Source organism: Odontomachus brunneus, unplaced genomic scaffold (genome assembly GCF_010583005.1).
Source record: "Odontomachus brunneus isolate Ranch 3 - 2012 unplaced genomic scaffold, Obru_v1 Obru_scaffold_031, whole genome shotgun sequence".
Taxonomy (NCBI): domain Eukaryota; kingdom Metazoa; phylum Arthropoda; class Insecta; order Hymenoptera; family Formicidae; genus Odontomachus; species Odontomachus brunneus.
Genome location: NW_022639481.1, coordinates 2,208,313 through 2,233,155, shown reverse-complemented (window position 1 = coordinate 2,233,155; position 24,843 = coordinate 2,208,313). Strand labels below are relative to the sequence as shown.

The 24,843-nt window shown below is 37.5% G+C and overlaps 3 protein-coding genes across 5 annotated transcripts in view; 2 read left to right on the top strand and 1 right to left on the bottom strand.

Moving 5' to 3' along the window:
* Positions 1 to 1,428: 1,428 nt before the first annotated feature.
* Positions 1,429 to 15,888, top strand: LOC116843344 (mucin-19-like). Of its 3 annotated transcripts, XM_032813710.1 has the most exons (12): positions 1,440 to 2,335; positions 3,754 to 3,897; positions 4,026 to 4,171; positions 4,278 to 4,450; positions 4,616 to 4,886; positions 5,095 to 5,217; positions 5,363 to 5,533; positions 5,628 to 5,788; positions 5,893 to 6,146; positions 6,359 to 10,604; positions 14,153 to 14,318; positions 14,639 to 15,888. In XM_032813710.1, exons 1-12 carry the CDS (start codon positions 2,275 to 2,277, stop codon positions 14,957 to 14,959), a joined length of 6,237 nt encoding a protein of 2,078 aa, XP_032669601.1. In that variant the 5' UTR covers positions 1,440 to 2,274; the 3' UTR covers positions 14,960 to 15,888. The 3 variants fall into 3 exon arrangements, with proteins under 3 accessions (XP_032669599.1, XP_032669601.1, XP_032669600.1); XM_032813708.1 differs by lacking the exons at positions 14,153 to 14,318; positions 14,639 to 15,888 and having other exon boundaries at positions 1,429 to 1,888; positions 2,059 to 2,335; positions 6,359 to 11,609; XM_032813709.1 differs by lacking the exons at positions 1,440 to 2,335; positions 3,754 to 3,897; positions 4,026 to 4,171; ... (5 more) ...; positions 5,893 to 6,146; positions 6,359 to 10,604 and adding an exon at positions 12,155 to 12,321.
* Positions 15,889 to 16,973: 1,085 nt separating this feature from the next.
* Positions 16,974 to 24,843, bottom strand: part of LOC116843347 (adenylosuccinate lyase) — a 24,075-nt gene continuing 16,205 nt past the window's right edge. Inside the window, exons 2-6 of the mRNA XM_032813712.1 lie at positions 19,281 to 19,484; positions 18,733 to 19,015; positions 18,479 to 18,630; positions 17,799 to 18,197; positions 16,974 to 17,423 (exon numbers count right to left, since the gene is read on the bottom strand). Coding sequence (XP_032669603.1) covers positions 17,160 to 17,423; positions 17,799 to 18,197; positions 18,479 to 18,630; positions 18,733 to 19,015; positions 19,281 to 19,484 — 1,302 coding nt within the window. The 3' untranslated portion in view covers positions 16,974 to 17,159. The remainder of the gene's footprint in view (positions 17,424 to 17,798; positions 18,198 to 18,478; positions 18,631 to 18,732; positions 19,016 to 19,280; positions 19,485 to 24,843) is intronic.
* LOC116843350 (protein snakeskin) lies at positions 19,677 to 22,480 on the top strand. The gene is made up of 4 exons (XM_032813722.1): positions 19,677 to 19,839; positions 20,984 to 21,190; positions 21,353 to 21,472; positions 21,579 to 22,480. Exons 1-4 carry the CDS (start codon positions 19,789 to 19,791, stop codon positions 21,678 to 21,680), a joined length of 480 nt encoding a protein of 159 aa, XP_032669613.1. The 5' UTR covers positions 19,677 to 19,788; the 3' UTR covers positions 21,681 to 22,480.

Here is a 24,843-nt window from a genome sequence, read left to right as displayed (position 1 = left end):
ACGCATTGCAGAGAATGCGTGAGTCGTTGCAATTGCACCAGATCGCCCGGGGCGTCGGAGTTAACGAAGTATGTTCGTTTATTGTCGTCTCGTTGTTTCTCGCAGGTCACCGTGAACTGATCTAACTCAACACTGTCGTAGAATGACGAATAGGTTATTTTTGAGATTAGTTATATCCGTAATAAAAAGGCAACTGCTATTTATAGACGTAACGTCGCGTCATCTTCAACATATAATTTGTTGGTTAATTAGTTACAATTACGTGAGAGGGAAAGAGTCGCCGCATCTGTATTTTCTCAATTGTAAATTCGGCGCAAATCGCCGAATCGGCCAATGGCTATTGTCTCAAATTGCTATACTGTATCTGAAAGGTTAAATGGGCCTTTGGAGAGGATAATCGATTTGTTCGATGACGAATGACTCGTGACGAATAAATGAGCGGATGATTCCTTGAACAATTGCACGAGACGCAGAGGTGTCTGCGTGTGCTTTTCCGATTATGTAAACCACTTCACTGTTGATAACGCTGTAAATTACTCTAGCCGGATTGGCGCGAATACCTCGAATCGCGGAAATAAAAATAATAAAGGATGAGATCAATAAATCAGATAACAATGAAAGCGTTAAAGTAGAAGCGCGTTGCGGCATCGGGCCGGCTTGAATTGAAATAATTTATTGTCGTCATTGTAATACCATCCCGTTCGCTGACGAAAATGACGTAACGCGCAGAAACAGCTGTAACCCGGGCACACAGGCAGATGGTCGAGATCATCGTTGATCCATTCGACAGTCGTTTCGATGCCCGCTCGTTTATCAGACGCTTACCAGATTATAAGTCTTGCAGACTTCATTGAGAAAGGATCGTACAATTTCGGAATCAGTCATCGACATTCGATCGCCTTTGCCGCAAGTTTCTCACGATTGAACAACGGTGTTGAAGACCGACATCGATGAGGATTTCGTCAGGGTTGAAGAATAGTATAGCAAATTCCATGGAATTTTTTATATTAATATGTAAAATCTTTAATTCCGAATCTTTTGAATTTTTTAATGAAATCTTTTTTATTGCTAAGAAAGAGTTCAATAAACGAAAGCTCACTTGATAAAATTATGTTTTATTTACCTGTTTTTCCTTTAGGGTAGTTGAAAGCTGCTATGAGAGAGATGATAGAAACTTATTGAAATTTATGTTTAATCAGCTTCTGCGCAAGCAGCACAAGAATGTGAAACAAATGTTACTAGCCGAGGTGTCGAGTGCACCTGCTTCTGACAACAGCGTGCAGGAGATTGGTGACGCAATCACCTACGTTAAAGACGGATTCATCAATCGATTTGCATACGCCGGTGATCAATACAGCAAAGCGGATACCACGTTAGATAAATATGTACAGACAAATGGATTCGCGTTGCATCGGAAGAACGAAGTCAAGCTATCTGCAGTGGTAGTTCGAATCGAACGATCATAGCGTGCGTTTCTGACAGTAGTGCAAGCTCATCGCGACTAAGATAATTCCTACGGTTAATTGCTGATCGACTGAGATTTCTCGATTTTTCGTGGGTGAAGACGCGATTAATGCTCAGATTGCAAATTCAATTACAAATTGGCGGAAGCATCCGAGAAATTCGGTTATCAAGAAATCGATTTCTGTCACGCTAGAATAACTTATACGATAAACGTGTGTTTCGTCGCAAATTTATTCTGATTTAAATTGATTAATCGAGCATTATGGTCGGCTGATTTGCAATTTCTAATTTTCTGCCGACTAACCATTGCCAATTCGTCCGGAAAGGAAAGAAGGATTCGCATGCTTGCAAGCATGCGTCGCCTCGTTTCACGCCGTACATCACGCGCGTAACGCGGAAAGTGTCCCGATCTGGGACAGTCCAGGTACCCCACCCGTGATTCAGCGATCCATCGTTCCCGGTGGCCTCCCGCTCCCTCTTTTCTCGCCTCTCCGCGGTTCGTTCTCTCGGTGCCTTCCCTTTCGAACTTTGGTCCTTGCTGCCATCCGGTCGTGGCGGCGTAAGGTTTACTAAGAGAGCACGCGTCCTCCGAAGGTTCAGTACAAAACGCGCGCTCGGACTCGAAGGATCCTTGGATCCTCCACTTGATAGAGAAGAGAAAGAAAGGACCTGGTCAACTCGCGCGGGATCTCAATGCTAGGCTGAACGGTTCGAGTGTGATTACCTTGCTTGTCCAGCATCCGCCGGCGATCCGATTTCGGTGCTCGATCGAGCGTCGCGATTTCGGTGCTCGATCGCGTGGAAATCGCGATGTGGGGTCGCGGAGTCCTTCTAGTGTCGTTTGCGCTCATAGCGCTCGGATCCACGACCAGTAAGTGAGATTTTTTAAGATGACTTACCTCTCACAGGTCATTCGGAGCATAAACTTGATAAGCGCGTCAAGCAGTTGCCGTGTTTTAATTCATTGAAGCAACTTGGGATGTAAATTGTCCGTATTTTATGCATTTTTTTTATTACTTGTGTTATTAGTGCGATATAAATTTTTATATTTTATTTATACATATTTACTTATTAATTATACTATTGATTTAAATATCTTATATATTTTTACTTTGGTAATATAATTAAAGGTTTTTGATACTTGTTAAAAGAAATTTTATTTAAAGTTACATGAAGAAAAAAAATGTTTCTTATTTAACAATTTCTCCGCTTTATAAAAATATAAAATAAAATATCTTCTGCTTATAATTATGGGGAACAGGTTGTAAGACATTTTCATTAAATAAAGATCACAAATTGCTTGCAGATTATTTGAATTAACAGAAAAATATGTCGACTAAAATATCTCCCATAAATTTTCATTTGCGCTTAATTTTCTGACAAAATGAAGATTGAGTGGTACATTAGAGGGTTAAATAGTATGGCTTTCTTTTTTCTTCTTTCTTTTTACGCATCGGTGTGTAACGCGAAAAGTGATCTGTCTGTTGCGTTACACGTGTATCGAATACACCACGTCCTTTAAGGTTGAGTTACGCGATGCGCGATCATCCTCACAAGGACGATACCATTTACATCATCAATCGCTTGCAATAGCATACCTCTGACAGCTCCTTAAGTATCGGAGAGCAGGTGACAGCATAGAGGTTTTATTTTATTTTATTTTATAACTGAATGCTTACCTGTGTCAGTCATTTAACATTAACAGAAAAATTAAATCGAGAAATGTGCTTTATTTATCGTAAATACATGGAATGTCTCATATAATAGTAGAGAATATATTTCTATTTTATATTTTTTAAAACGGACAAAAAAAGAACACAACCTTTACTTTCATTATCATTCAATAACACATATTTCTCATTTATTCATACGACTTAGTGTCTAGCGATATCTCTCTGAAAGACATTTGTAGTATTTATATACGATAGAACCCCTAAGCAATTTTACGCAATGTTAGGCTCAGTCGTTCGCGCGCGATAATTACACTAACTTATTATCGCGTTCAATGTATCCGGGACCGTTGATTATTAATAAGCCTCGTATAATCCGCAACTTAATCTCCCGCGAATCACTTACAGCACGGTTTCTTTCTTTTATGGAAAGTGAACAGCAAGTTTGCGCGACTATGCAAACGACTATTATAGCAACAATCGCATAACACACCGAGTGACCGGTCGATGATGTCAACTGTTGAAACTCCCGCTATGGACATGTCTTCTTCTTTTTCTCTCTGTCAGTATGCGCTTCTCGCAATGCGCGAAATCGAGCACACGTTCTAATTTGTTGCAGAATGCCCGAAGAGAAAAACCTCACCCGCCAGAGAAATCCTCTGCTATACTTCTACTTTCGACGCGCAACTACTCGCCGACTCCGTATGCAGCTGCACCACTCTGGTGCATCAAAATCATGACGTGCGAAATCTTTCAATTTCCGGTAAGCTTCAAACGTCTTGAAGAAAAGGCACAATATTAACTTCGTTTAATTGAGGCCGCAATAAGAAATAAATAAATACCTTAATTGAGGCAATTACTCGAGACAAGTAACGAGTAATGGTGTTTCAGATATTACCGATTTGCGGAAGTCCTTGAGTGAGATGCATCCATCTCTTCAATTTGCAATTTCTATACATGACGCCGAGAAGACGCTGAGAACTTCCGCTATGTTACGACAGGAAACGATCGCCCGGATTATTGCTGTCATGAAGGAGGTATATTGTTTTACTTTTGTAAAACGTGAAATTTGACCATGTCGTAATTTTACAAATTAAGAGAAATTGCAAATTAATAGAAGAGTTTTTCCTCTCTCCCCTTAAGGTGGATGGCGTAGAGCTAAATGTGACGGCGGGTTCTAAAGAGCGTCTTTATAACTTCGTCAAAAGTCTAAAAGATGAGATGATCAGGAAATCCTATGATAAACGGATTTTCGTGACTTTGCCTAGTAAATCAGAGGACTTGGCCAAGCAGTTCGATCTCAAGGAACTCGCAAAGTAAGATCCCTTCTTTTCAACTAACGTTAAATAGGATTTACTCGCTCGAGTCGGCGAAATGTATGACAGAGATTTTCAGCGGCCGAGCGATGAATCTGCCATCTCTTGAGTGAATTTCTCATTGAACTGCATGCATGTTTTTCTTCTTCCGGTCTTCCTCATCAGGTACGTTGATCTATTTACGCTGCCAACGGACTACTTGACAGACGAAGATAGTACCTTTGTTACCTTTCACCCCTCGCGTCTAATGGGACTCTTCGATATATTGAACACGGACAGCTTAGTAGACTTGATAATTGGATTAGGAGCTCCGAAGCAAAAAATCTTAGTGTCCTTGCCGGCTAACGCATATAAATTTACTTTGAAGGACGAGTCTGAGAACGTTCCTAGGTCGCAAACTACCGAAAAAGAACCCGTTCCGATCAACCGTGAACAGGTACGATCTATTCCTAATTTCACTTTCTTATACTTTCAACAGTAATTAGTTAATTCTCCTCAAGATATAAGAAAGTTACTAGTTAATTATTACTTTCAAATTATAAGAAAGTTAATTTAGTTAATTAGCTAAAAGGAGCCAATATATGTTAATAATAATATATCAAGCGGAAACAATATATGTGAGACGAATTCATTTGGTATTGTAGCTCTGCGAAGCTATAACCAGCGGAGAATGGACCGTTGAACGAGATGAAGATCTCACGGCACCGTACGCGTTTCGAAACAAGACGTGGATCTCTTTCGAAGATAAGATTTCAGTCGGAATAAAGGTATGTCTGCGGATGTCTTCGGTTAGATACTACATATAAAAAATTGATCATGATATCGTTGTCGGATATCAAGTAATTCATTATTTATTTATTTCTTTATTTAGAAAGAAAAAAATTAACGTTTCTACATGATGTTTTATTTCAGGGAAAATATGTGTATCTGCGCGATTTGGCGGGATTGGCAGTGCGAAATGTAGAAAACGATATAAAGACTGAGTGTGAGAAACCAATCACGCAAGAAATTTATCATTCCTTCACGGAATTTAAGAGAAAATCGAGACATGCCGTGCTTAATGCGCTGGAAGACGAGCTTCATGTATGTCGATTTATTTTTATTCTACTTCACATGCTCAAGAAATGTAACACAGTTGCTTGTTACCTTCCCTAAGATAATTTCCCGATAATTTCAGGAAGCTCAATTTTCGTATCCAAATCAAGCGAAAACGTCAAACTTCCGCGTGATTCGCGCAGTAGACGCGGAAGGACATATCAGAGCTGTACGCGAAAACACCCAAACCGAATTCGTTTGTAGAAGACAGGGCTACTTCGTACATCCTAAGAGTTGCAACAGGTAATAAATATTAATACTATTGGTTGTCGAGTAAATAAAAATTAAAGATTGGTATTTAATCAACCTCTGATATGTGCGTATAATGAACATTGCCTTCTTCACAGATTTTACCGCTGCGTCAAATTCAATCAAGAGGTCGAAGATTATTCCGTCTTTGAATTCGATTGTCCAGCTGGCCTGTCGTTCGATGAGCGTACGGAGGTTTGCGTATGGCCAGGCTCTTTGCCTCAAGGCTCACCGTGTCCTGGCAGCAGCGAAATTGCTCCTGTGACACCAAAAAGATTCGAATGTCCATCTCGATCCGGCTACTATGCGGATCCGCAGAACTGTCGTTGGTTCTTTGCTTGCATGGACTTAGGTATGTTATAATTTATCAACGTACCGATCTAATTTTCAAAACTCTTCAACTAAAAGAAAATAATTATAAAATATGCTGTGTAAGGGAGACTGATGCTAGTTATCATAATCCCCGATTTTCTCTACACACTTTTTTTATTGTTGCATGTTATCATCTCTATCTTTACTGTGAAATAATGAACCTTAATTAATGTACAACTTGCACTAACTAAGGTGGACCTGAGTTAATGGCGTTCGAGTTCCGTTGTCCGTATGGCTTGGTGTTCGACGAAGAAAAATTGGTGTGCGAGTGGCCCTGGTTGGTACCAGCTTGCTCAGAATCCGGATCAGCTTATACCAGGACGGAATACGACTATAGAGGATACACTGCGGGAACCTCCGCTGGACTCGGTACTGGAGGTTACGTTACTGGCTCTATACCTGGATATTCCGTCACAACTGGAACCGGTTATTCCGATTATTCTAAGTCTACTGATGCTGGTATTCACGAGGGTAGCCGACCGAACTATTTCGGAATTACGGGACGCATCGGCGGATATACTAGTATTTCGTCTTCTGATGCTGGAGCAACCTCTGGACATGTAGGATTATCTAGTCCATCTGTGGTTGGTTATTCTGGACCAACTGGACAATATGGAGAATCAGTACCCATCTCAACGTATTCTGGACCTGATATACACGTTGCTTCTATATCTCCCGGAGTAACCGTTGGAGGAAGCACAAGATACCCTACAGTGAGTAGTGGAATTAGCAGTACTACACATACTGCGTCCGATGGCAGAGTTGGATATTCTGGATACACCGGTGAAGTTACTGGATATGCCAATACTGAATCGAGCCGTATTAGTACGGGTATTTCTGGATCTACAGGAGGGTATTCGGGAACATTTGCTGGAGATCATTTAACAGGGCAAGGTGTAACTTACTCAGGGATACCTGGATCAAGTTATTCTGGCTCTACACACACAGGAAGCGTCAGTAGAGGTCATCCGATAGCAGGAGTAAGTTATACAAGACCAGAAACGAACTATTTCGGTCCCACGGAATCGCTTGGGTCCGTTGACATTCGCCTAGGCTCTACTGGACTCAAGCATGATGGATCGACAAGTCTGTACACAGAATCCAATACATTTAATGCCGATGGTTACTCAGCTTCTACCAATGTCTATCCAGGAGCAACTGGACGTCAACCATCCGGCGCAACGGGCTCGTTATACGGAAGCGTACCTAAGTTCCCTTTTTCCGGAGCTACTAGCGGTGTTGAAATCAGTGGATCAATAAGCGGAGGATACACAGGATCAACTACAGAAGTATATCGAGATTCTGCTGCTACGGGATACTCAAAAGCTACTGATGGAATCCGTGCTGGCTCTTTTGGAATTGATGTAAATCTGCCGAGCAGTTCTGGAACAGACTCAAGCTTGCACTCAACGACAGGACGTGTCACAGGAACTAATTTTGTTAGTGGCGCTTCAAAACCAGGATTTGCGCCTTCTTTTGGCCCCGGGCGTCAAAGTGTTACGACTACTGACAATAGTCATTTAATAAGAGGTAGTACACCATTTTCTGGAGCAACAGGTACTTCTTCTTCAACAGCTATAAGATACGATCATGATGGGTACACAATTCCTGTGTTCATACAACCAGTGGAACCGAATTATCTTTCGATTGGGACAACAGGAGCCGGAGTTAGGGATCATAGCGAAACAGCTGAGACATACGAAGTCAGAGTGACGAGTGGCTATACGCAACCTAATTTAGCGAGACCTCATTTAAATGTCAGCATTTTCAACAATAAAATTCCTACTGACTATAACGTTCCGACAGGCGCTACTAGTGCAATTTTGACTGGAAGCAGCGTAGAAGGAAGTATTATTACCGATGACTCTTTGCCGGGGACCATCCTCAGTCACGGAAGTATTCCTGGAGCGGTATCAACTACTGCTAGTGAGCAAGGTGCCATCTTGACTGGAAGTATTCAACCTGGCTATATATCTACTTCTTCCGGGACACCAGGATACGTGATTACGGGCGGGGTGAAGAATGTTGACGTTGGATCTGTTAGTGGAGGAACAACAATATACGGAACTCCATCGCCTGGAATTTCATTAACCGGTCCTTCAACGCCAGGTGTCGTTCTGAAAGGTGACATTACTCCAAATGTCGCTATTTCCGGAGAAACTGCTTTTGGAGTATCTCTAGGAGGTTCTACTCAAGCGGGAAGCATCGTGAGTGCAACCGGTAAACCGTACGTTTCTCAGCCAGGCGTAACTTATCAAGACACCAGCGGAAGCAGAGTTGAAACAGGAGGATCAACAAGTTATTCAAGCGCCATTTTGACTGGAGGATTGAGCTCTCAAGGCTACAAACCTGACGGGGGACGTGGCACCGTGACGTTCAACGTTCCTTATGATACTGGAAAATATTCAGAAAGTGATCTTCCGGACTATAGACCAACCAGTGCTACTCTTCCGGACTCTATCCTACCTGGAAGCAGAATAGACAGCACCGGAGGTGTTGTTTTCGGCTCTACTTTATCCGGAGTTCGAGACTCAAGCACTATTGCTCCAGGATACTTTTCGACTAAACCATCTGTCTTTACACCAAGTGGATTCACAAAAACTGGTCCAACTAAAACGGGTATAACCACTGCTCTTTTAAGCGGTGGAGGTAGTTACTCGGTAAGCACAAGCGAACGTCGGCCCATTTTGAATCCCGAAAATATCGGTGAGAAAGCATTCGATGGAAACGTTGGTGGCTACACCAAACCATCGTTCATCGGTAGCTTATCCTCTACTTTAACTCCATCTATTTACTCCTCGACAATTAGGCCAGGTGATCGTGTTACTTTGCCATCAACTGCCTACGGCTATTCGTATCCCAAGCCAGCCGTGAAATTTGTAACTGGCGGTGCAATTTCTTCCGCATCACCTATTTTACCGATCGAAGGTAATCTACCAGTTACAACGCCAACACCGTTTTTGAGTGTTGAACTGCATAATGGATTATCTGACAGAACTAGCGTATTCGAATCAAAGATACCTACTGTATCAAATGATCGCTTACCAACACCGACTGTTACGCCTATAATTTATACCACCAAGCAACCTGGGACTTACCAAACCACTTCGGTATTAACTGAAGATAGATTTACCCAACGGATCGGTGGCTCTCAAACAGGATCGAAATCTAGCATCGGTTTAGGAGTGCCTTTCCAACGGACCGATTCAACTCCAAGGGACTACAGTTCCTTCACTTCGCCGTCTCCAGTTTTAGAATATCTTCCTGGAAAGCCAAGCAAACCTGGTTTCATTGCTTCTACCGCGAAATACGACATACCTACGGTAACGGTGCGACCAGAACTCGTGGGGGTAACTTACAAGAAACCTTCGCCAGGCTTTGGCGTTACATACAAGAGTCCATCTTCCGTCATATCGCCTACCACGTTCAAACCTACTGACACGTACTATTCTGGTCAAGGATTTTCGACTCCGTCTTCCTTGGGAACGACTGTTCGCGGTGGTTCTCCAACAAATTTGGATATCCCAAGAGATGAAATCAACAAATTAATCACCAATTACAGAGGCACTGTTAAATATACACCAAGCGTATACGACAGCTCCGCAAGCTCAGGATTTAATTTAACGTCAACCAAACAGTTCTCTTCGTCGTCTATAAGAACCGGCAGTACTTTTGCTATCACATCTGGCCCCACTATATCTTCTTACGAAGTCACTACAAAATCTGCCGAAGGCAAAGGCAAGGTGATCGTCAAGTGGAGCGATCTTCATCCACTTCTTCTCGGTAAGCTTGGAGCAGACTGCACATGTAAGGCTGATCCTTTCGCTAACCTTCGCGGTCCAGGGAAGAAGAATTTGATCGCCTCTTCGAGGGGCAAAGTGGATCTGTCTAACTATGACGAATCCGAAATCTACGTCGATCTTGAGAACGACCGCTCTTCTGAAGAGGGCGACTACGTTACCAATTATGGAGATTACTCACCGCAGCCCTATAAAATTAGCCCACATGAAACAACGAGCGTCGCAACGGTCTCATCCAACTTACCATCATCCTCTTATTTACCTGCGTCCCCAACAATTAACACGAAAGGTTTTACATCCGCGAAGAGTGACGTTCTGGGAGAACCTAATAGATTCCGGGGTGGTCTTCGAGTCGGCAAAAAATTGGAGAACATTGCTCCGTCACCGAACTCGATTCCTTCCGATGAAGAAGACGATCCCGACCAAATCATCGATGGTGCCACTGACTGTGCCAGACCAGGCCTCTTCAGACATCCTAATCTCTGCAACAAATTCTATGCTTGTTACTGGGATCAGTGGAAAAAGAAGTTCACGCTTCACATTTTTAATTGTCCGATCCATTTGACATTTGACTCAAGGGCTGGCGCATGCAATTGGCCCAGCAAGGGCCCAGCTTGCCAGGCCGACAATTTGTTAGTGTAGGATTCGTTATTGGACACTATTGCGCGCGGTCAATATCTCGGCGACTTTTCTACAGTCCCAGGGAGTTTTTTTCCCAATTTCTTGTGTACATAATAAATAAAAAGATTTAATGTTTACAAATTTGTAAATGTTCAAATTAACTTTTATATTGCTTAATTTAGTTCGAAGGATCCGTTCACTGTCGAATGATGAAATGTTACGAGTCCGTACGCATAGCAGCGTATCATTAAACAATGAACGACTGCTACTTTCACTAATCGGTCTCTCGACCTCGGATTGATTGATAATTTTGTTTCGAGCTCATAGACACCTAGATTCCTAAACGTTTGCATTGAATAGCGTCGATAAATATCGCGTCGAAGTGCATCTCTCAGCATCGGAGAGCGGAGTCGTGGATAGGTAGGTTGAGACAAAGGAGGAGGCTAAATTCAAGGCGATCGAGATACTGGCTGCGGGAAAGCGTTGTCAAAGTGAAAGTAGTTCGTGCTCGTCGATCCAAATCGCAAAAAGTCGTCTGATGTCAATGTATATAACTTGGATTTCTACGCTTCAAATTTATGTAAATATTGAATAAATCGTCTAAAATCATCGTTTCAACAATATGCGATTAACAACGGTATGATATTATCGATATTATCAGTAACATATACGGAATGTACAAGTTATTGCGCACACTTGGCTCTGCAGCTATCTTTTTAATGATATTATATTAAGTCATCGAATAGCAAACTTTAAAGATATGAATAAAACACATTGTCTACTCTTCGTATAATTTCAAATGGTAATCATCATTTGAAATTAAAATTTGCTGTTCATATGCTGACAAGCGTTTCCCATTGTGAGAAGTTCGTTTATGTTACATTTCCCTATTTCGTTTGACGTAACAGTGTCGATAATGCATTTTGCATAATTGATATTCTTCCTGACTGCGTTCGCTTTCTTTTCCGGGTATCAGCAAGTTTCTGGTATTCTTGAAATAATTACTTGATCCTTATTACATACTATGTGCTTGCATTGACTTTCCGTTCCTATCTTTTCCTCCGTGTTTCCAAAAAAAAAATGTTATTTATTCGTTACTTATTAAAAAAACCTAAAAAGCTAGCATCAAACATATATTGTCCCCTGCAATTTTGACAGAACTTCAATTAACGTGCCATTTATCGAGCGATTAATTAAATACTGTTGATAATTATAATGAGGAATAAATCGCGTGATCAGGAACGTTTAAAACGTGTTTTTAACACACTGACTCCTGCCCAATTGAAAAAATATCGTAAGTCGAAAAGAACTTTTCGAAAGAAGGAAAGATGGATTGCCGTTACATCCGTTTGCATTTACAGAATTTGCTAATTATATATTTTTATATTTAAATTGTATCTGAAAAAAACGTTATCGCTTTATTGTTTTCGAAGTTTGCTTTCTTCGCGTTGCTGGTGGTGGAAACTGTCACTACCTAGCCTGTTAACTTGCCAATCGTTAAGTGGTGGGGCGATTGCAGTTACCAATCAGCGAGAAAGAGAGCACTTGCTGCGAATGGAACGAGACGCAAAACGAAAGAAAAAGCTGGTGCTGGCGTGCGATTCACACTAGTCTGGGCTAGAAGGTGATATAAAGGCGTACGAGGGCTCTGACTTGATCTGACTTGACTGTAACACGGAAGGAACAGCCTGAAAGAGGAAAGTCCGTCGCTGCCACACCACTTTTTACCATCATGTAAGTCTCTTTTATTTTGATTGTACAATTAACAGTTGAACAGTTCAACGTTGTTCAATATATCATTAAATTGCAACTTGCTCGAGAAGTCTTCTTTCTGTGTCTTCTGGTGAATTTTGTATTAAAATATTATTTAGTTCTTATAAAAAAAATATAAATTTCACTTAATAACTGACTGTGATTTTATAACTTATACAAAAATATATTCAAGTTGAAGTTTGCGTGAACAGTGTGCTAAACGATCCGCACAATGTTACATAAGAGCAATAATAAAAATGCGGTAAGACTCGACCTTGCAACTAATGTTATCGTAGTTGCGGTTGCTGCTGATCAGTGATGCAAATTATCTACCATTGTTAAAATTACTGTCAAGTTTTTTCCTAGTACGTTACAGTCCCAGGAAAATGGAAAAAACAAACAGATTGAATGCAACTGTGTTCACGATTTGTATTTTTTAAATAATCGCAACTTTATATATTTAGCGTTTACGAGTGAGAAATGAGGATGAGAAACAACGTATATCTCGCTCTAATAATTGACAATTACTTTTACTCATGCATATCGCATCGAAGCTTTAGTAGCGAAAGTTGAGTTGCGTTTCATCTTAGATAAGTTGTATACTCAGACACGTACGAAGTTGCATTAAATTCCTTTGATCGTGGTGGCATTTGTAACTTTATAAAAGATTTGAGTATTTAATTCCTAAATATAAATAGCATGAGTTGAAGAGAATAAAAATAAAAATAATTATTTAAATCATTAGTTTTTTGCGATTTAATATTTTAAAAAACTTATAGATATTTCTCTACCAAAAGACTAAATATCATAGAAATATCAATTTAATTTAAAAAACTGCATTTTCAAAATACAATTTCTCTTTTATATGTTTCTGATTAACAAAAAATTTTATCAATATTATATGTAATAATACGATGATTATAATAATAAATACAAATACTACACAGATCTTAAAAATACTGTCTGAAATCTTTTGTATCAGCATATACTTGTTTAAACATTACTAATAATTAAGCATTAATGACAACCTTCTTTGAAAGCACCAGCAGAAAGAGAAAGTATGAAAAAATGAAAAATGAAAGGTTCGAGATGATTTTACGAAGGGAGGAAGGAGGCAAATGAAAGACAAGCCTGTAGGCTCGGCCGGGTGGTAGCCGCGAGCAGTGAAAGTATCGCGAACCGGCTGAACTTTACCGAGATAGTCACATTGACGATTAAAGTCAGCGGAGCAAAAAGAAGCGAGCGCGATACGAGCACAAAAAAATTCTCTTACACGCCTACGTGACACGTTATGCAAGAACGAGTGGCGCGTCAACTCAGCTGTATTTGCGTCTTTGTACTATGCTAATTTCAAATATTAATTTTCGCATAATGCAGCTAGACTTTACTCATTTCGAGTCTACTCGTAGGTCAGAACTGCGTTGATAAAAATATAAATAATTAGACCAGTTAGTTGTAAACAACTGTTAGAAAAAAATTGAAGCATTTGTGTCATTAAATTTAATTGTGTCATTAAATTATTTAGTTTCTAATCGAACTATATTTTCTTTGGGTTAACACGCTTTAACCTTTTTATTTTGTAAGTCATTTTTTATATTTTATATATTTCTTTATAAGCTATTTTAAGATAAGAGAATTATTAGTGCTTACTTTTTATCGTGTACAACACAGGCGCGCGTCATTTAGCTAATTTTATTCGGAAGCTGGCTACTTTAGTTAATTTTAAGGCAGAATTTTAAAGAGGATTCAAATCACATGCAAATTCAAGCCAAGATTAGCCGGCTAATGAAGACTTACTTATTTCTACGAACAGGGTGGTGTGGGCGGTGCTGATATTGGCAGCGGCCGTGTTGACTGATGCAGCGGTACCAGATCCACCGGAAAACCCTGGTATTACTACAATTGGCTCCAAGAAATTGGCAACTGCTGCTGATTGTGCCGGACTCGTCGCCTTTTCTGCCACTCAAGGCTCGGTGAAGGTAAATTAATGCTATAATCATTAATTCAAATAATCTTAATTTTAATCAACTATAGTGAAGAAAATCTGCGAAAAATATTCCGTCAGTATTCGTAATAATTCAATTATTTTAATTAATTCAAAGAATTCAGTTAATTTATTGATTTAATTATTTTAATTGATTCAAAAAAGCAACTGATCAATTTTCTTAGCAATAAATTTGGTTAAGCTAACAAAGCGATAAAACTAACAAATATTTTCATTATTTCTGACTAAAGTAATCTTACATTTTATAATTATTTGTATACGTGGAAATAAATGTAGAAATGTCTAATTATGCAGGAAGCTAAACTCGTCCTCTCCGAGACTTTGGTAGATAAAGGAGTCGGTTACGCGGCGCAGACAGGGATCTTCACCACGCATTGTCCGGGTCTCTACCAATTCAGCTTCGCCGGATATGGTAGCACGGACCTACGGCTGACGATGAAACGCAAATTGAACAAATCTGAAAGCTGGAGGCCGATTGTCAGCGTTGGTCCAGGCGGAGGAAGTAATCTTGTCCTATTGGATGTCGAAGCCGGAGATCAGCTTGCCGTTTTTGTTGAATCCGGGAAAGTTTCCGATGGAGCTACCTTTACGGGTCACCGCGTTTATAAAAGATAAGCCGGCCTAATGGACAAGAGCCTTCAGAAATTTTAGGCTGATCATTATTGGAAAAGCAAAATTAAAATATTACCAACTGAAACTAATTCATATCATATTACTATTGGAATATTTTATTAAATGTTGGATTTCCAACATTTAGAACATTTTGGATTTCCATATCTACTTTTCAAAGAGTCTATTGAATTAATAATTTATTAACAGGAAAAATATATATAAAATGAATGAAATTTTAGAGTTTCAAATTTTATGAGTTTGTTATAAAGATTTATGACGTATTAGTAACTGAACTTTTTTAAATGTGGCAGCAAAATTATACCGAGTGTTACCTACTTCGAATGTAATCCGGAAATATATAAAGAGAAAAATGGAAATCCTATTAAAGCAAAAGAATAATATAGAAATAAATATTTGAGATATTTTTTATTGCTGCTCAAAAGGCTCTTTCTCATGTGCTGAAAGAATCAGAGTTCCTAATTCGTAGTACTAAAACTTCTCGACGAATTTAACGTTCTGTGATAGCTGCCTCTTTTTGCGGTCAGTCGTTCGTTTAAAATTTTAATTTTCTGATTGGTTGATGCTTTCAGTAGAAAAAGTGAACGTCCAACTCATTTTGCAAGATCGCACGTTAAATCGTATCAATCATGTATCACTTACACGGTACTATGACATTTCCAAGTTAGAAAAACTTCAAACGAAGTTTCACTAGCATGAATTTTCTCGATCTCCATCTTTCGCTTTACACTCCTTTCTCGTTTTGTCACATTTTTATTTACATTAACTTTCTCCTTGTCAAGTCGTTTTTTTCGATATCTTTTTTCTTTTCTTTATTATGGTAACACAATTAAGGATCAACTTTCTCTGTACAAAACTTTTACATGTTTCTATTTTCATATTTCTTTTGATTATTAAAATTTATAATCTCTTTATTGTTCTTTATTATTTCCTTTTTCCACTATTTCTGCTATTCTTTGTTCTATTATCTTTATACCGTTAATCTTTCTCTCGACGTTTTATTTTCAATGTTCTTTTTTCAAGATTAACTCTTCTGCATTGTCTATGTTGTCTTTATCATTTTTTTTTCTACTAAAAATGTTCAACGTTATTATTTTTTATCTCACTCGTATATTTTCTTCGTTTATATCTTCTACATTTTATTTCGTCTATTCTTTTATCCTTCATTTTATCTCTCATTTTTAACTGACTTTTATTATCTTCTTTATTTTTTCTGTGCTATTTTATTTATCTCTATAATAATGTTCTGTCTTTAATGTTCGTTTTTTTTTAATTACTTGTGTGGTACCTTAACCTCTTCTTTCTTATTTCTTTTATTATTATATATCTTCTTTAGCAAATTTGTCAGTAAAGTTTATTTTTGTTGCTTTAAAGTACACTTATGTTTCCATTGTTATCTCAACTTTTACATTTATTTTTCTTCTAATGTTTTCGTTTTCTTACTCTCTTTTGAAGAACTAATTTTTTGCGGTATACTTTTTTGCGGTATATTTTTTTGCGGTATACTTTATCTTTTACTCTGTCGCATTTACACTTTCTTTTTTTATAAATTATATTTTCTCTCTTTTTTCTTAATTTTATCTTTTATTTTCTCTATAGTTCTATACATTAATTCTTTTTCCTGACTTTTCCTCTTTCTCTTTGTTTTTATCTGTGTATCTATGTATCTACTTATTTACTGACAATCTATGTATTTTTCTACCTATCTATTTAACTGTATTTATTTATATCTTTCTTTTGTTTCTTAAAGAGACTTAGTCACAGAACGTCAATAAACATCACTGTGTCTCTTTTTTTCTTTCTTCCTCTTTCTTTCTCTCTTTTTCGTTTCAATGTCACAGTTGCTCGCTATCACAGCAGTTATATCGAAGAGAAGACTTATAAAGTCAGCGGTAAACAAAACAAAAAAAAAAACAATCATGGTAATAAAGAAGAAAAAGGAGCAGTTCAGTAAGCGACAATGGAGAACGCGTGCGCGTATTTGCGGCGAACAGTGCGATTTATTTTTCTGTAATATCTTTATTAAAATATATGAAATGTTAACATTAAACAATTGTACATATTCTTTTTATTCCGGAGAAGATTACAGCTAAGAGCCAGTTATTCGTGTAACTTTAAGTAATATGTTTTTTGGAAAGAAACATGAGTAAATTTCGGTAATGTTGCCAAGTTTTTTCTTCCAGAGTCAAATATTGAGTTCAACAGTATTACTTTCCAAGCCTTTATAATTTTCAAGCACAGGATATACCTCGTCTTCAAGAAACTCGACGACCTGTTCAGGTGCTCTGCCAACGAAAGTCGAGGGATCCAACAGAACATCCAATTGAGGTAAAATCGGTGCGAAATATGGGTCTTTTTTTATTCTATCAACTAGATCGTTATCCAAGCCATGTTGTTTTACTTGTGCTCCGGCTTCTTGAGACAATACACGAATTTTTTCATGACAAACCTAAGCCAAAGCATAAAAATAATATGTATAATATTATTTACCTAATATTCATATACGTAATATTTTTTAAACTATAAATATTTAAAAACTGATGTCATATAAAATTTTGTTATTACGTAACATAGAAATTAAGAACATTTCAAATTCTTCAATTAAAATTTACTCAGATTATTTGTAAACCATAATTTATATTGTCTTATTCGTATATTAATAAGACGAATATTAAAAACATTTCAAGTTCTTCAATTAAAATTTACTTAGTAGATTATCTGTAATCCATAATTTATATTGGCTTATTTGTATACTAATAAGGCGAATATAATTGCAAGAGATTTCTTGTCTGTATAGATGCAAATATTGAAAGAATTTTCGTACCTGTCTATCACCACCAGCCTTCACCATGGCCATTATTACGTTCTCCGCAGACATGAAGGGCAGCTCTTGCGCCACGTGTCTGGCAATTACCTTCGGGTAAACAACTAATCCTTCCGTGATATTTTGGAGAGTCATTAGAATCGTATCCGCCGACAGGAAGGCTTCAGCCAAAGTAAGTCGACGATTCGCCGAGTCGTCTAGTGTTCGTTCCATCCATTGATTCGCCGCAGTTTGAAGAGCATTGTTTACCAGCGTCATCAAATGACGTGCCACACTGCAGCATCTTTCGGAACGCATGGGATTGCGTTTATAGGGCATTGCGCTGGAGCCTATCTGCGTACTTTCAAACGGCTCTTCGATTTCCTTCATGTTAGCGAGAAGACGAATGTCTGTGCAAATCTAAAAAATTAAAAGAAGATTTTTAAAAATTCTAAGAAGATTCAATGGAAGATGTAAGGAACAAAATCGAGAGAAAATATTATAAACGATAAACAAGAAACGATTGTATTGAAGAAATTTCACAAATCATAAAATATAACTATGTAAACTATATAAAAGAAATTATGACAAAATAAGGCACTTCTTAATAAAAAATTTATAGTGGTAAAAAAAAAGGTAAACGTTTGATTCTTTGAAGTTTATGTTTTAACAGTTACGGATATAGCGTGTTATGAGCTCACCTTGTGAACAGTTGCACCGAGTGAACTTAAAACATTCAAGCACTCTATGTCAACTTTTCTACTGTAGGTTTGTCCGGTAACGCTGTAATATTTTTCAAAACCGGCCATCTTGGTAATAAGGGCGTCCAATCGTCTAACTTTTTCAGCATCACCTATTAATATTTAAACATTTATGTAATATACTTTCTCTTACAAGTCAAATAAAATGATTTATGTGTCAAATAACAGCAAATTAAAAGACCAAGTGAACTAACCGTTAAAAAGTTGAAGAAAAGAGGCCTGGGTACCGGTAGTGCCTTTAGCACCGCGGAACCTGAGATCATTTCTGGCGCGACGGATAGCCCTTTCATCCATTATGAGATCCTGCAGCCATAGAGTCGCCCTTTTTCCAACTGTTGTTAATTGCGCGGGTTGAAGATGAGTAAAGCCTAAAGTGGGCAAACTACGGTTTTCAAGAGCGAACTTTGCAAGACGTCGAAGTACACTGACTAATTTTGGGAGCAGTATATCGAAGCCTTGGCGGAGAATTAGAAGATCCTTCCGAAAAAAACAGTATTAAAAAATTAATTGGTTTCGCGTTCTCGATTAGTTAAGTTAATTTTTGCAACACATACAGAAATTCACTAGACCAACAATTATTGATTAAATATTTAATTATATTTTCTTGTAAATATTAATAACTAAAAGGTGTAATGGAATGCTTTAATATCCCTTAATGTAATAATATTTGAGAACATAACGGTATTGATGACACATTGTGAAGTTTAACACTTTGAAGTGCTAAATAATTAACGGTACATACTGTATTATCGCCTACGTAGCAACTGGTCGCGCCGAGATGGATGATGGGAGCAGCTCGTGGGCATTGTTCACCGAATACGTGAACATGTGCCATCACGTCGTGTCTGGTCGCTTTTTCTTCTTCGGCAGCAGCTTCAAAATCGATGTTGTCAACGTGAGCCTCCATTTCGGCGATTTGTTCCGGCTTGATGGCCAGGCCGAGTTCCTGAGAAAATGTTGCTGATAAATATTTCCGAATGACATTCGCTCCACTATTAGCGCCGTCATTTTAGTTCAAAAATTAAAGGAATACGCTTGTACAATGCAACGAATTTAAACGCTTTTTATCGCTTGATAAAATTGCGCATGTGTAACGCAATCTTCTATTTCTTATCCCCCTTTCAACGTACTCGCTGTATCATCAGATTAGATAAAGAGGGCTGGGTTCTGTTAGGAAGATCTAAAACGCTCACCTTCATTTTATACGTTCGTTTCACGTGGATGGACTGATATAAAAAAAGTTTGCAAATATGGTGTCCTTGCAGACTATTGCGAGTATAGTGATTAAAGTGCTAAAATTGGTGAGAAGATATTTTACGTGTTGTAATCGTGTGAGGTGTATAATTGTACAAAAAGCTCTACAGAAGTTTTAAAGTCACGATATTTAAAAATCATTTAATATAGAACGTTACGAAAATTATGAAGAATAATGATAAAAGAATTGAAGTTTTAGCTAAAAAGAAAGATCGATTTTATGTTGTGTCAATAGTGTGTGATCAAAGTTATTTTCAACATATTTGGTAATTTGGGATATGTTATAGTAATTCTTTAAAGAAAGGCTTTTTTATCATTCTTAAACTATAAAAATTTTTTTTCTTGTGGAGTATGCATAATATAATTTACTTGATTTGTTGGATTAAGTAAAGTATCAGCAATTGATAATGATATAACCTAGAAAACCTTCGCGCTGCCATCTTAAAGCCATCGTAAACAATTGATATATAGCGTATTGTAATTGACAGATTGTACAATAAATGTACAGATTGTACAATAGATTTCGCGGTCGATGACGTTAGATCGCGAAAGATCGCGGTTGAGAAGTCGTTACAAATATACTCATTCAAAGGGCGTTCTTACGAGACGTATGAATCACGCTTTCTGTTCTTATCGGTGGGTTTGTGATAACGCACGTTGTTTGAAAAGCGATATTGTCGTACGCTTTGATGCATGGAACTCCATCATGCTCTAGAAAATTTCTATAATGATAAGACGGAAACGATATCTACGATATATCAGGTTGAAATTCTTACTTTGATTATTCATTTCCATATTTAAAATTTTTAACGTCGAATCGACAATTCAATTCTAAATAAAATTTTCGTTTCCACAAATATCAGAACAAATTAAGTGAAGTATAAGTTTCTCTATTATTTATCCTCTAATGGATAAATGCGTGATTAAGATATGACTATAAACTAAGTCTCTTCTTGGCAATATAGCTGAAGTAAAATAAATATATATATTATTTATCTTCTAAAGTTTAATTTTCCGGGGCTTGCACAATTCCCGTGTTAAAAAAGATATGTAATTAAGTAATTCGTAAAGAAAATTTGTTCCAGAATCCAAGAATACTATTTTTTATTATTGTTATAAATTTTTTAGAGCTCCTCTCTCTCTCCCCCTGTGCATATTTTAAACATATTCTTATGATTTATCGATTTACAGGTCCTCAACCTCATTATTTTAATCCTGTACCGTACAGGATATGGTGGTGAGTTTTTAGGTGTTGGTGGAACGTGGAATTTAAATGAAGACAAGAATCCTGATGCTGAGATCGTCGCTTCCGGCGTTTTCGTCGGATTCTTCGTATATACGACCGTCGTACTCATCAGCTACTGTTTTGGAAATACCGATCACAAGAGATCTCTCGTCGTAAGTGATATCTCTGAGAATATTTTTAATAAATTCTGAATGCATTTTTGTCTTGCTGAAAGAAAAATAACGTTAGATCACATAATTCTCCAATTTTAAGCTTCAAAATATTGAATTAATATATTTGAAACATATAATATTCTTTTTTGTTTTTTTAAAAAGGAAATCATTATGAATTTTGTGGGAACTTTCATGTTTGTGGCTGTGGGTGGAACGGCTTTACATTACTGGCATGGTTATCAATCTGAGCATAAATATATGTATGACTCGTCAGAAAGACAGGTAAGTTGAGTCATTAACGTATAAAGTGAGATTGCAAGAAATTGCTATAAAATTGAAAGGGAAACCATTGATATGATATTAAATTGAGACGATTTGATGATTTTAGATCGGTTTAGCTGTGGGCTCATTGTGTGTTTTGGAAGGTGCGACGTATTTGTTGGATTTGATACTGAGCTTCATTTATTACGCTAAGGACGAATTTAATTAACTAGTAGAAAGAGTATTGCAATATGATAGACATTGACAATATTTACAAAGAACTATCATTTCATTTTATAAAAGTTCACTCACATCATAGCGGTTATATAAGTACATAAACATAAAAATTTCATTGAAGGATCGCGGTTAGACATTTTTAGTATTTCAAAATATATAATTAGTCACATTAATCATGACTAATCTTGTTATTTTTATTTTAGAAAGAGATAAAATCTTCTCTACATTTTTATACCAATGCATATATTTATTCATAAAAATGTTTTTTCATGTTAAAACGTTCATATAAGATACAATAAAGTATATAATGAGACAATAGTAATGTATAGATAGTAATAAGTGGTAATATATAGAAATATTATATAATATGAAATATCTTAAAGTATATTCTTTAGTACATAGTTTAGTACGATATTCTTCGTTAATGCTATTTTATGCGTTATAAATAATGTCTATAATATATAGAATGATTATAATAATTGGGCTACGTTATAGTTCTGTTTCAATTAAAGTGAAAAATATTTCACGCAGTTTAGTGAGCTCTATCCTCCTGTGAAACGATTTTTTTCGCAAGAATGCATTGATGCACTAGCAAAAAAGTAAATCGTATCGCAGTGGAACAGAGCTCATATAACAACATGCCAAATCTTTCCTTAATATATTTTTTTATTAGCTATAACTCGGCTCAGTTACAAGAAACACTCTGCACCCTGCACTTATATATTAAGAATATAATTATGTCATATCTGTCATAAATAAATCGGCATTTCTACCGTCGTGTTCATGGTGTTACCATACAGTTTTATTTTTCCCTGATATATATATGCGCGACTTTTATCTACTCGTTTAGCAAGCGATAATACGTGTCGTGTAATAATTATGCAAGTGACCTCTTTGTTCACAACGCGGTCATTGCGGAAACCGAGGAAACGCAAAGAAGAAGGCAAAAAGGAAAGAAAATATTGTGGTCAGGAATAAAACTCACGTCCTTTTCGAAATAAACGACTCATTTGCTCCGTGAAGCTCGGCCGGATAATACCATCTTAAGCCGTAAGATGCCATCGTACGCACCAATTAATCTACTTGACCTGACGATCGTCGCGGGTGACCGGTACGATTACATACCCACCCACGAGTTGGATACATAATCGCGTTAATTATGAGGGTGTTATCTAATTTATTTAACTTATAAACTTAAGAATATAATAGGCCCAAATGTCTACTTACTCGGGCGAGAAGCGTGATATTTTAAACGATAAAGGAGAAACGCGTGTCAACCGTGATCTCGAGCAATATTCATTCTTCACTCATACTTCCCAAATAAAACAGATCTCCACGGGACATCCTAAAGACATTCTGAGAACGTCCCTATGTCCCGAGAACGTCTCCAGAACATCCTCTGGAGATCGTATGATGTCCGGGTTTATTCTTCGACGTTACACGGAAAAAAAAGATTTGCTAACATATGGATTTTTACTATGAAAGTAAGAAAATTTGCTCCTGCAGTTAATATTTTTAGTTAACCATATATTAACAAATCTTTTTTTCCGTGTATGCTTTGAATAAAGTACTCGTTGTATGAGATACGACAGAAGTCAAGTCTCATTTAAAACGTCGTCGTTCCAAATAAAAGTTTGCTCTAATTTACATAATTATAACCTCTTTACTCGATCGCCTGCTGGTGGCTGAGGATAATTCCGCTGAATTTTCGGTACTCGGCGGTTAGCATGCGGCCGGATGGAGAAGCCAATCTTAAAACACGATGACCACAAGCTTTGACACGATTATACCTATGAGCTTTCTTTCGTTTCTGTGGATTTGCATTGTCGTATTCTTATGTCTAAAGGTAACTCAGTGTAATAAAAAAATAATATTTTGCGTACTGCCGACAGACCGAAGTTACTACTGTATGTGCATTTGTATAGCCAACGAAACCTGCATGTTTGCGATTGCATACGCTTTATAAATGTTTCATTGAGGACGAGTTGACATAGATCCGTAATAATCGCAATATAGATGGCAAAAGGTAGCTCTCGTCATACAATATGTGGATCGATACCACGACGGTTCGTTTTCCGGCTAAGTCGGCTAAAAGGCAAGTAAGTGCAGTCTCTAAAAAGCGTAGATTAATATAGAGCCATTGGCTCTTCCTCAGTATTAAATTCTGCTCCATGTAGGGACTGATAGCAACGTCGAATTTAATTCATGAGAAAATGTAGGAGCAAACGTGTAGGAAGTCTGCCTCTAAATGAATATAAAAAGAACATTAATTTAGATGAAATCTTGGTTGATTACGTTCTCCAAGTTATTTCTTCAGGTCGAAAGGCGGGAGTTCGATCACCTTTAACGCAACATGCTTCGTACACTTGCTGTATAATCGAGGTTCTACTTATCGTATACCAAACAAAAACATTGAGTCTATCAATTATGGCGGTCTAGCAGATGAATGGTTAGTAATTTCGAGTTAAAAATAATTACGTTGCCATAATTATACGAGGCGTAATAAGCGCGTGTTTGCGTGTAATACGATCGTGCGCCTTTTCAATACGTGCGTCAAGCTGCCCACGGAATTACGACGTGTCCTTGCACTACTACAACGTCAAAATACCGTCACGAAACGGGATCGGATATGTTTCCGGCCGGAGAAGTCACTTCTGTGGAGATTTATTACGAATTTTATAACTCGCTCTGCATTTGATTGCGTGTATCGTTAAATAATACTAATAATATCGCTAAATAAAGATCAAATGGTTAGTACAAATATAGTTTATATTATCATTATTTTATTCATCTCGTCTCTCCTATATATATATATGTGTATATATATATATATACGAGGGTGGTCTGAAAAGTTTCCGACCTAACAAAGATACAAGTCATTTTTTCTGAAAATTGTTTTTTATTTTTCAACATAGTCTCCTTGTAAATCTACACACTTCTCCCAGCGATGCTCCCATCTCTGTAACCCGTCGAAATAGTACTCGGCGTTTTTCTCTGCAAAATAATTGTTCACGAAGGTGATTGCCTCTTCATTTGACGAAAATCTCTGTCCTCCGAGCGCAATTTTTAGATGAGGGAACAAAAAGAAGTCGCTTGGGGCTAGATCTGGTGAGTAAGGTGGATGGTCAAGCAGTTCAAACCGTAATTCGTGGATT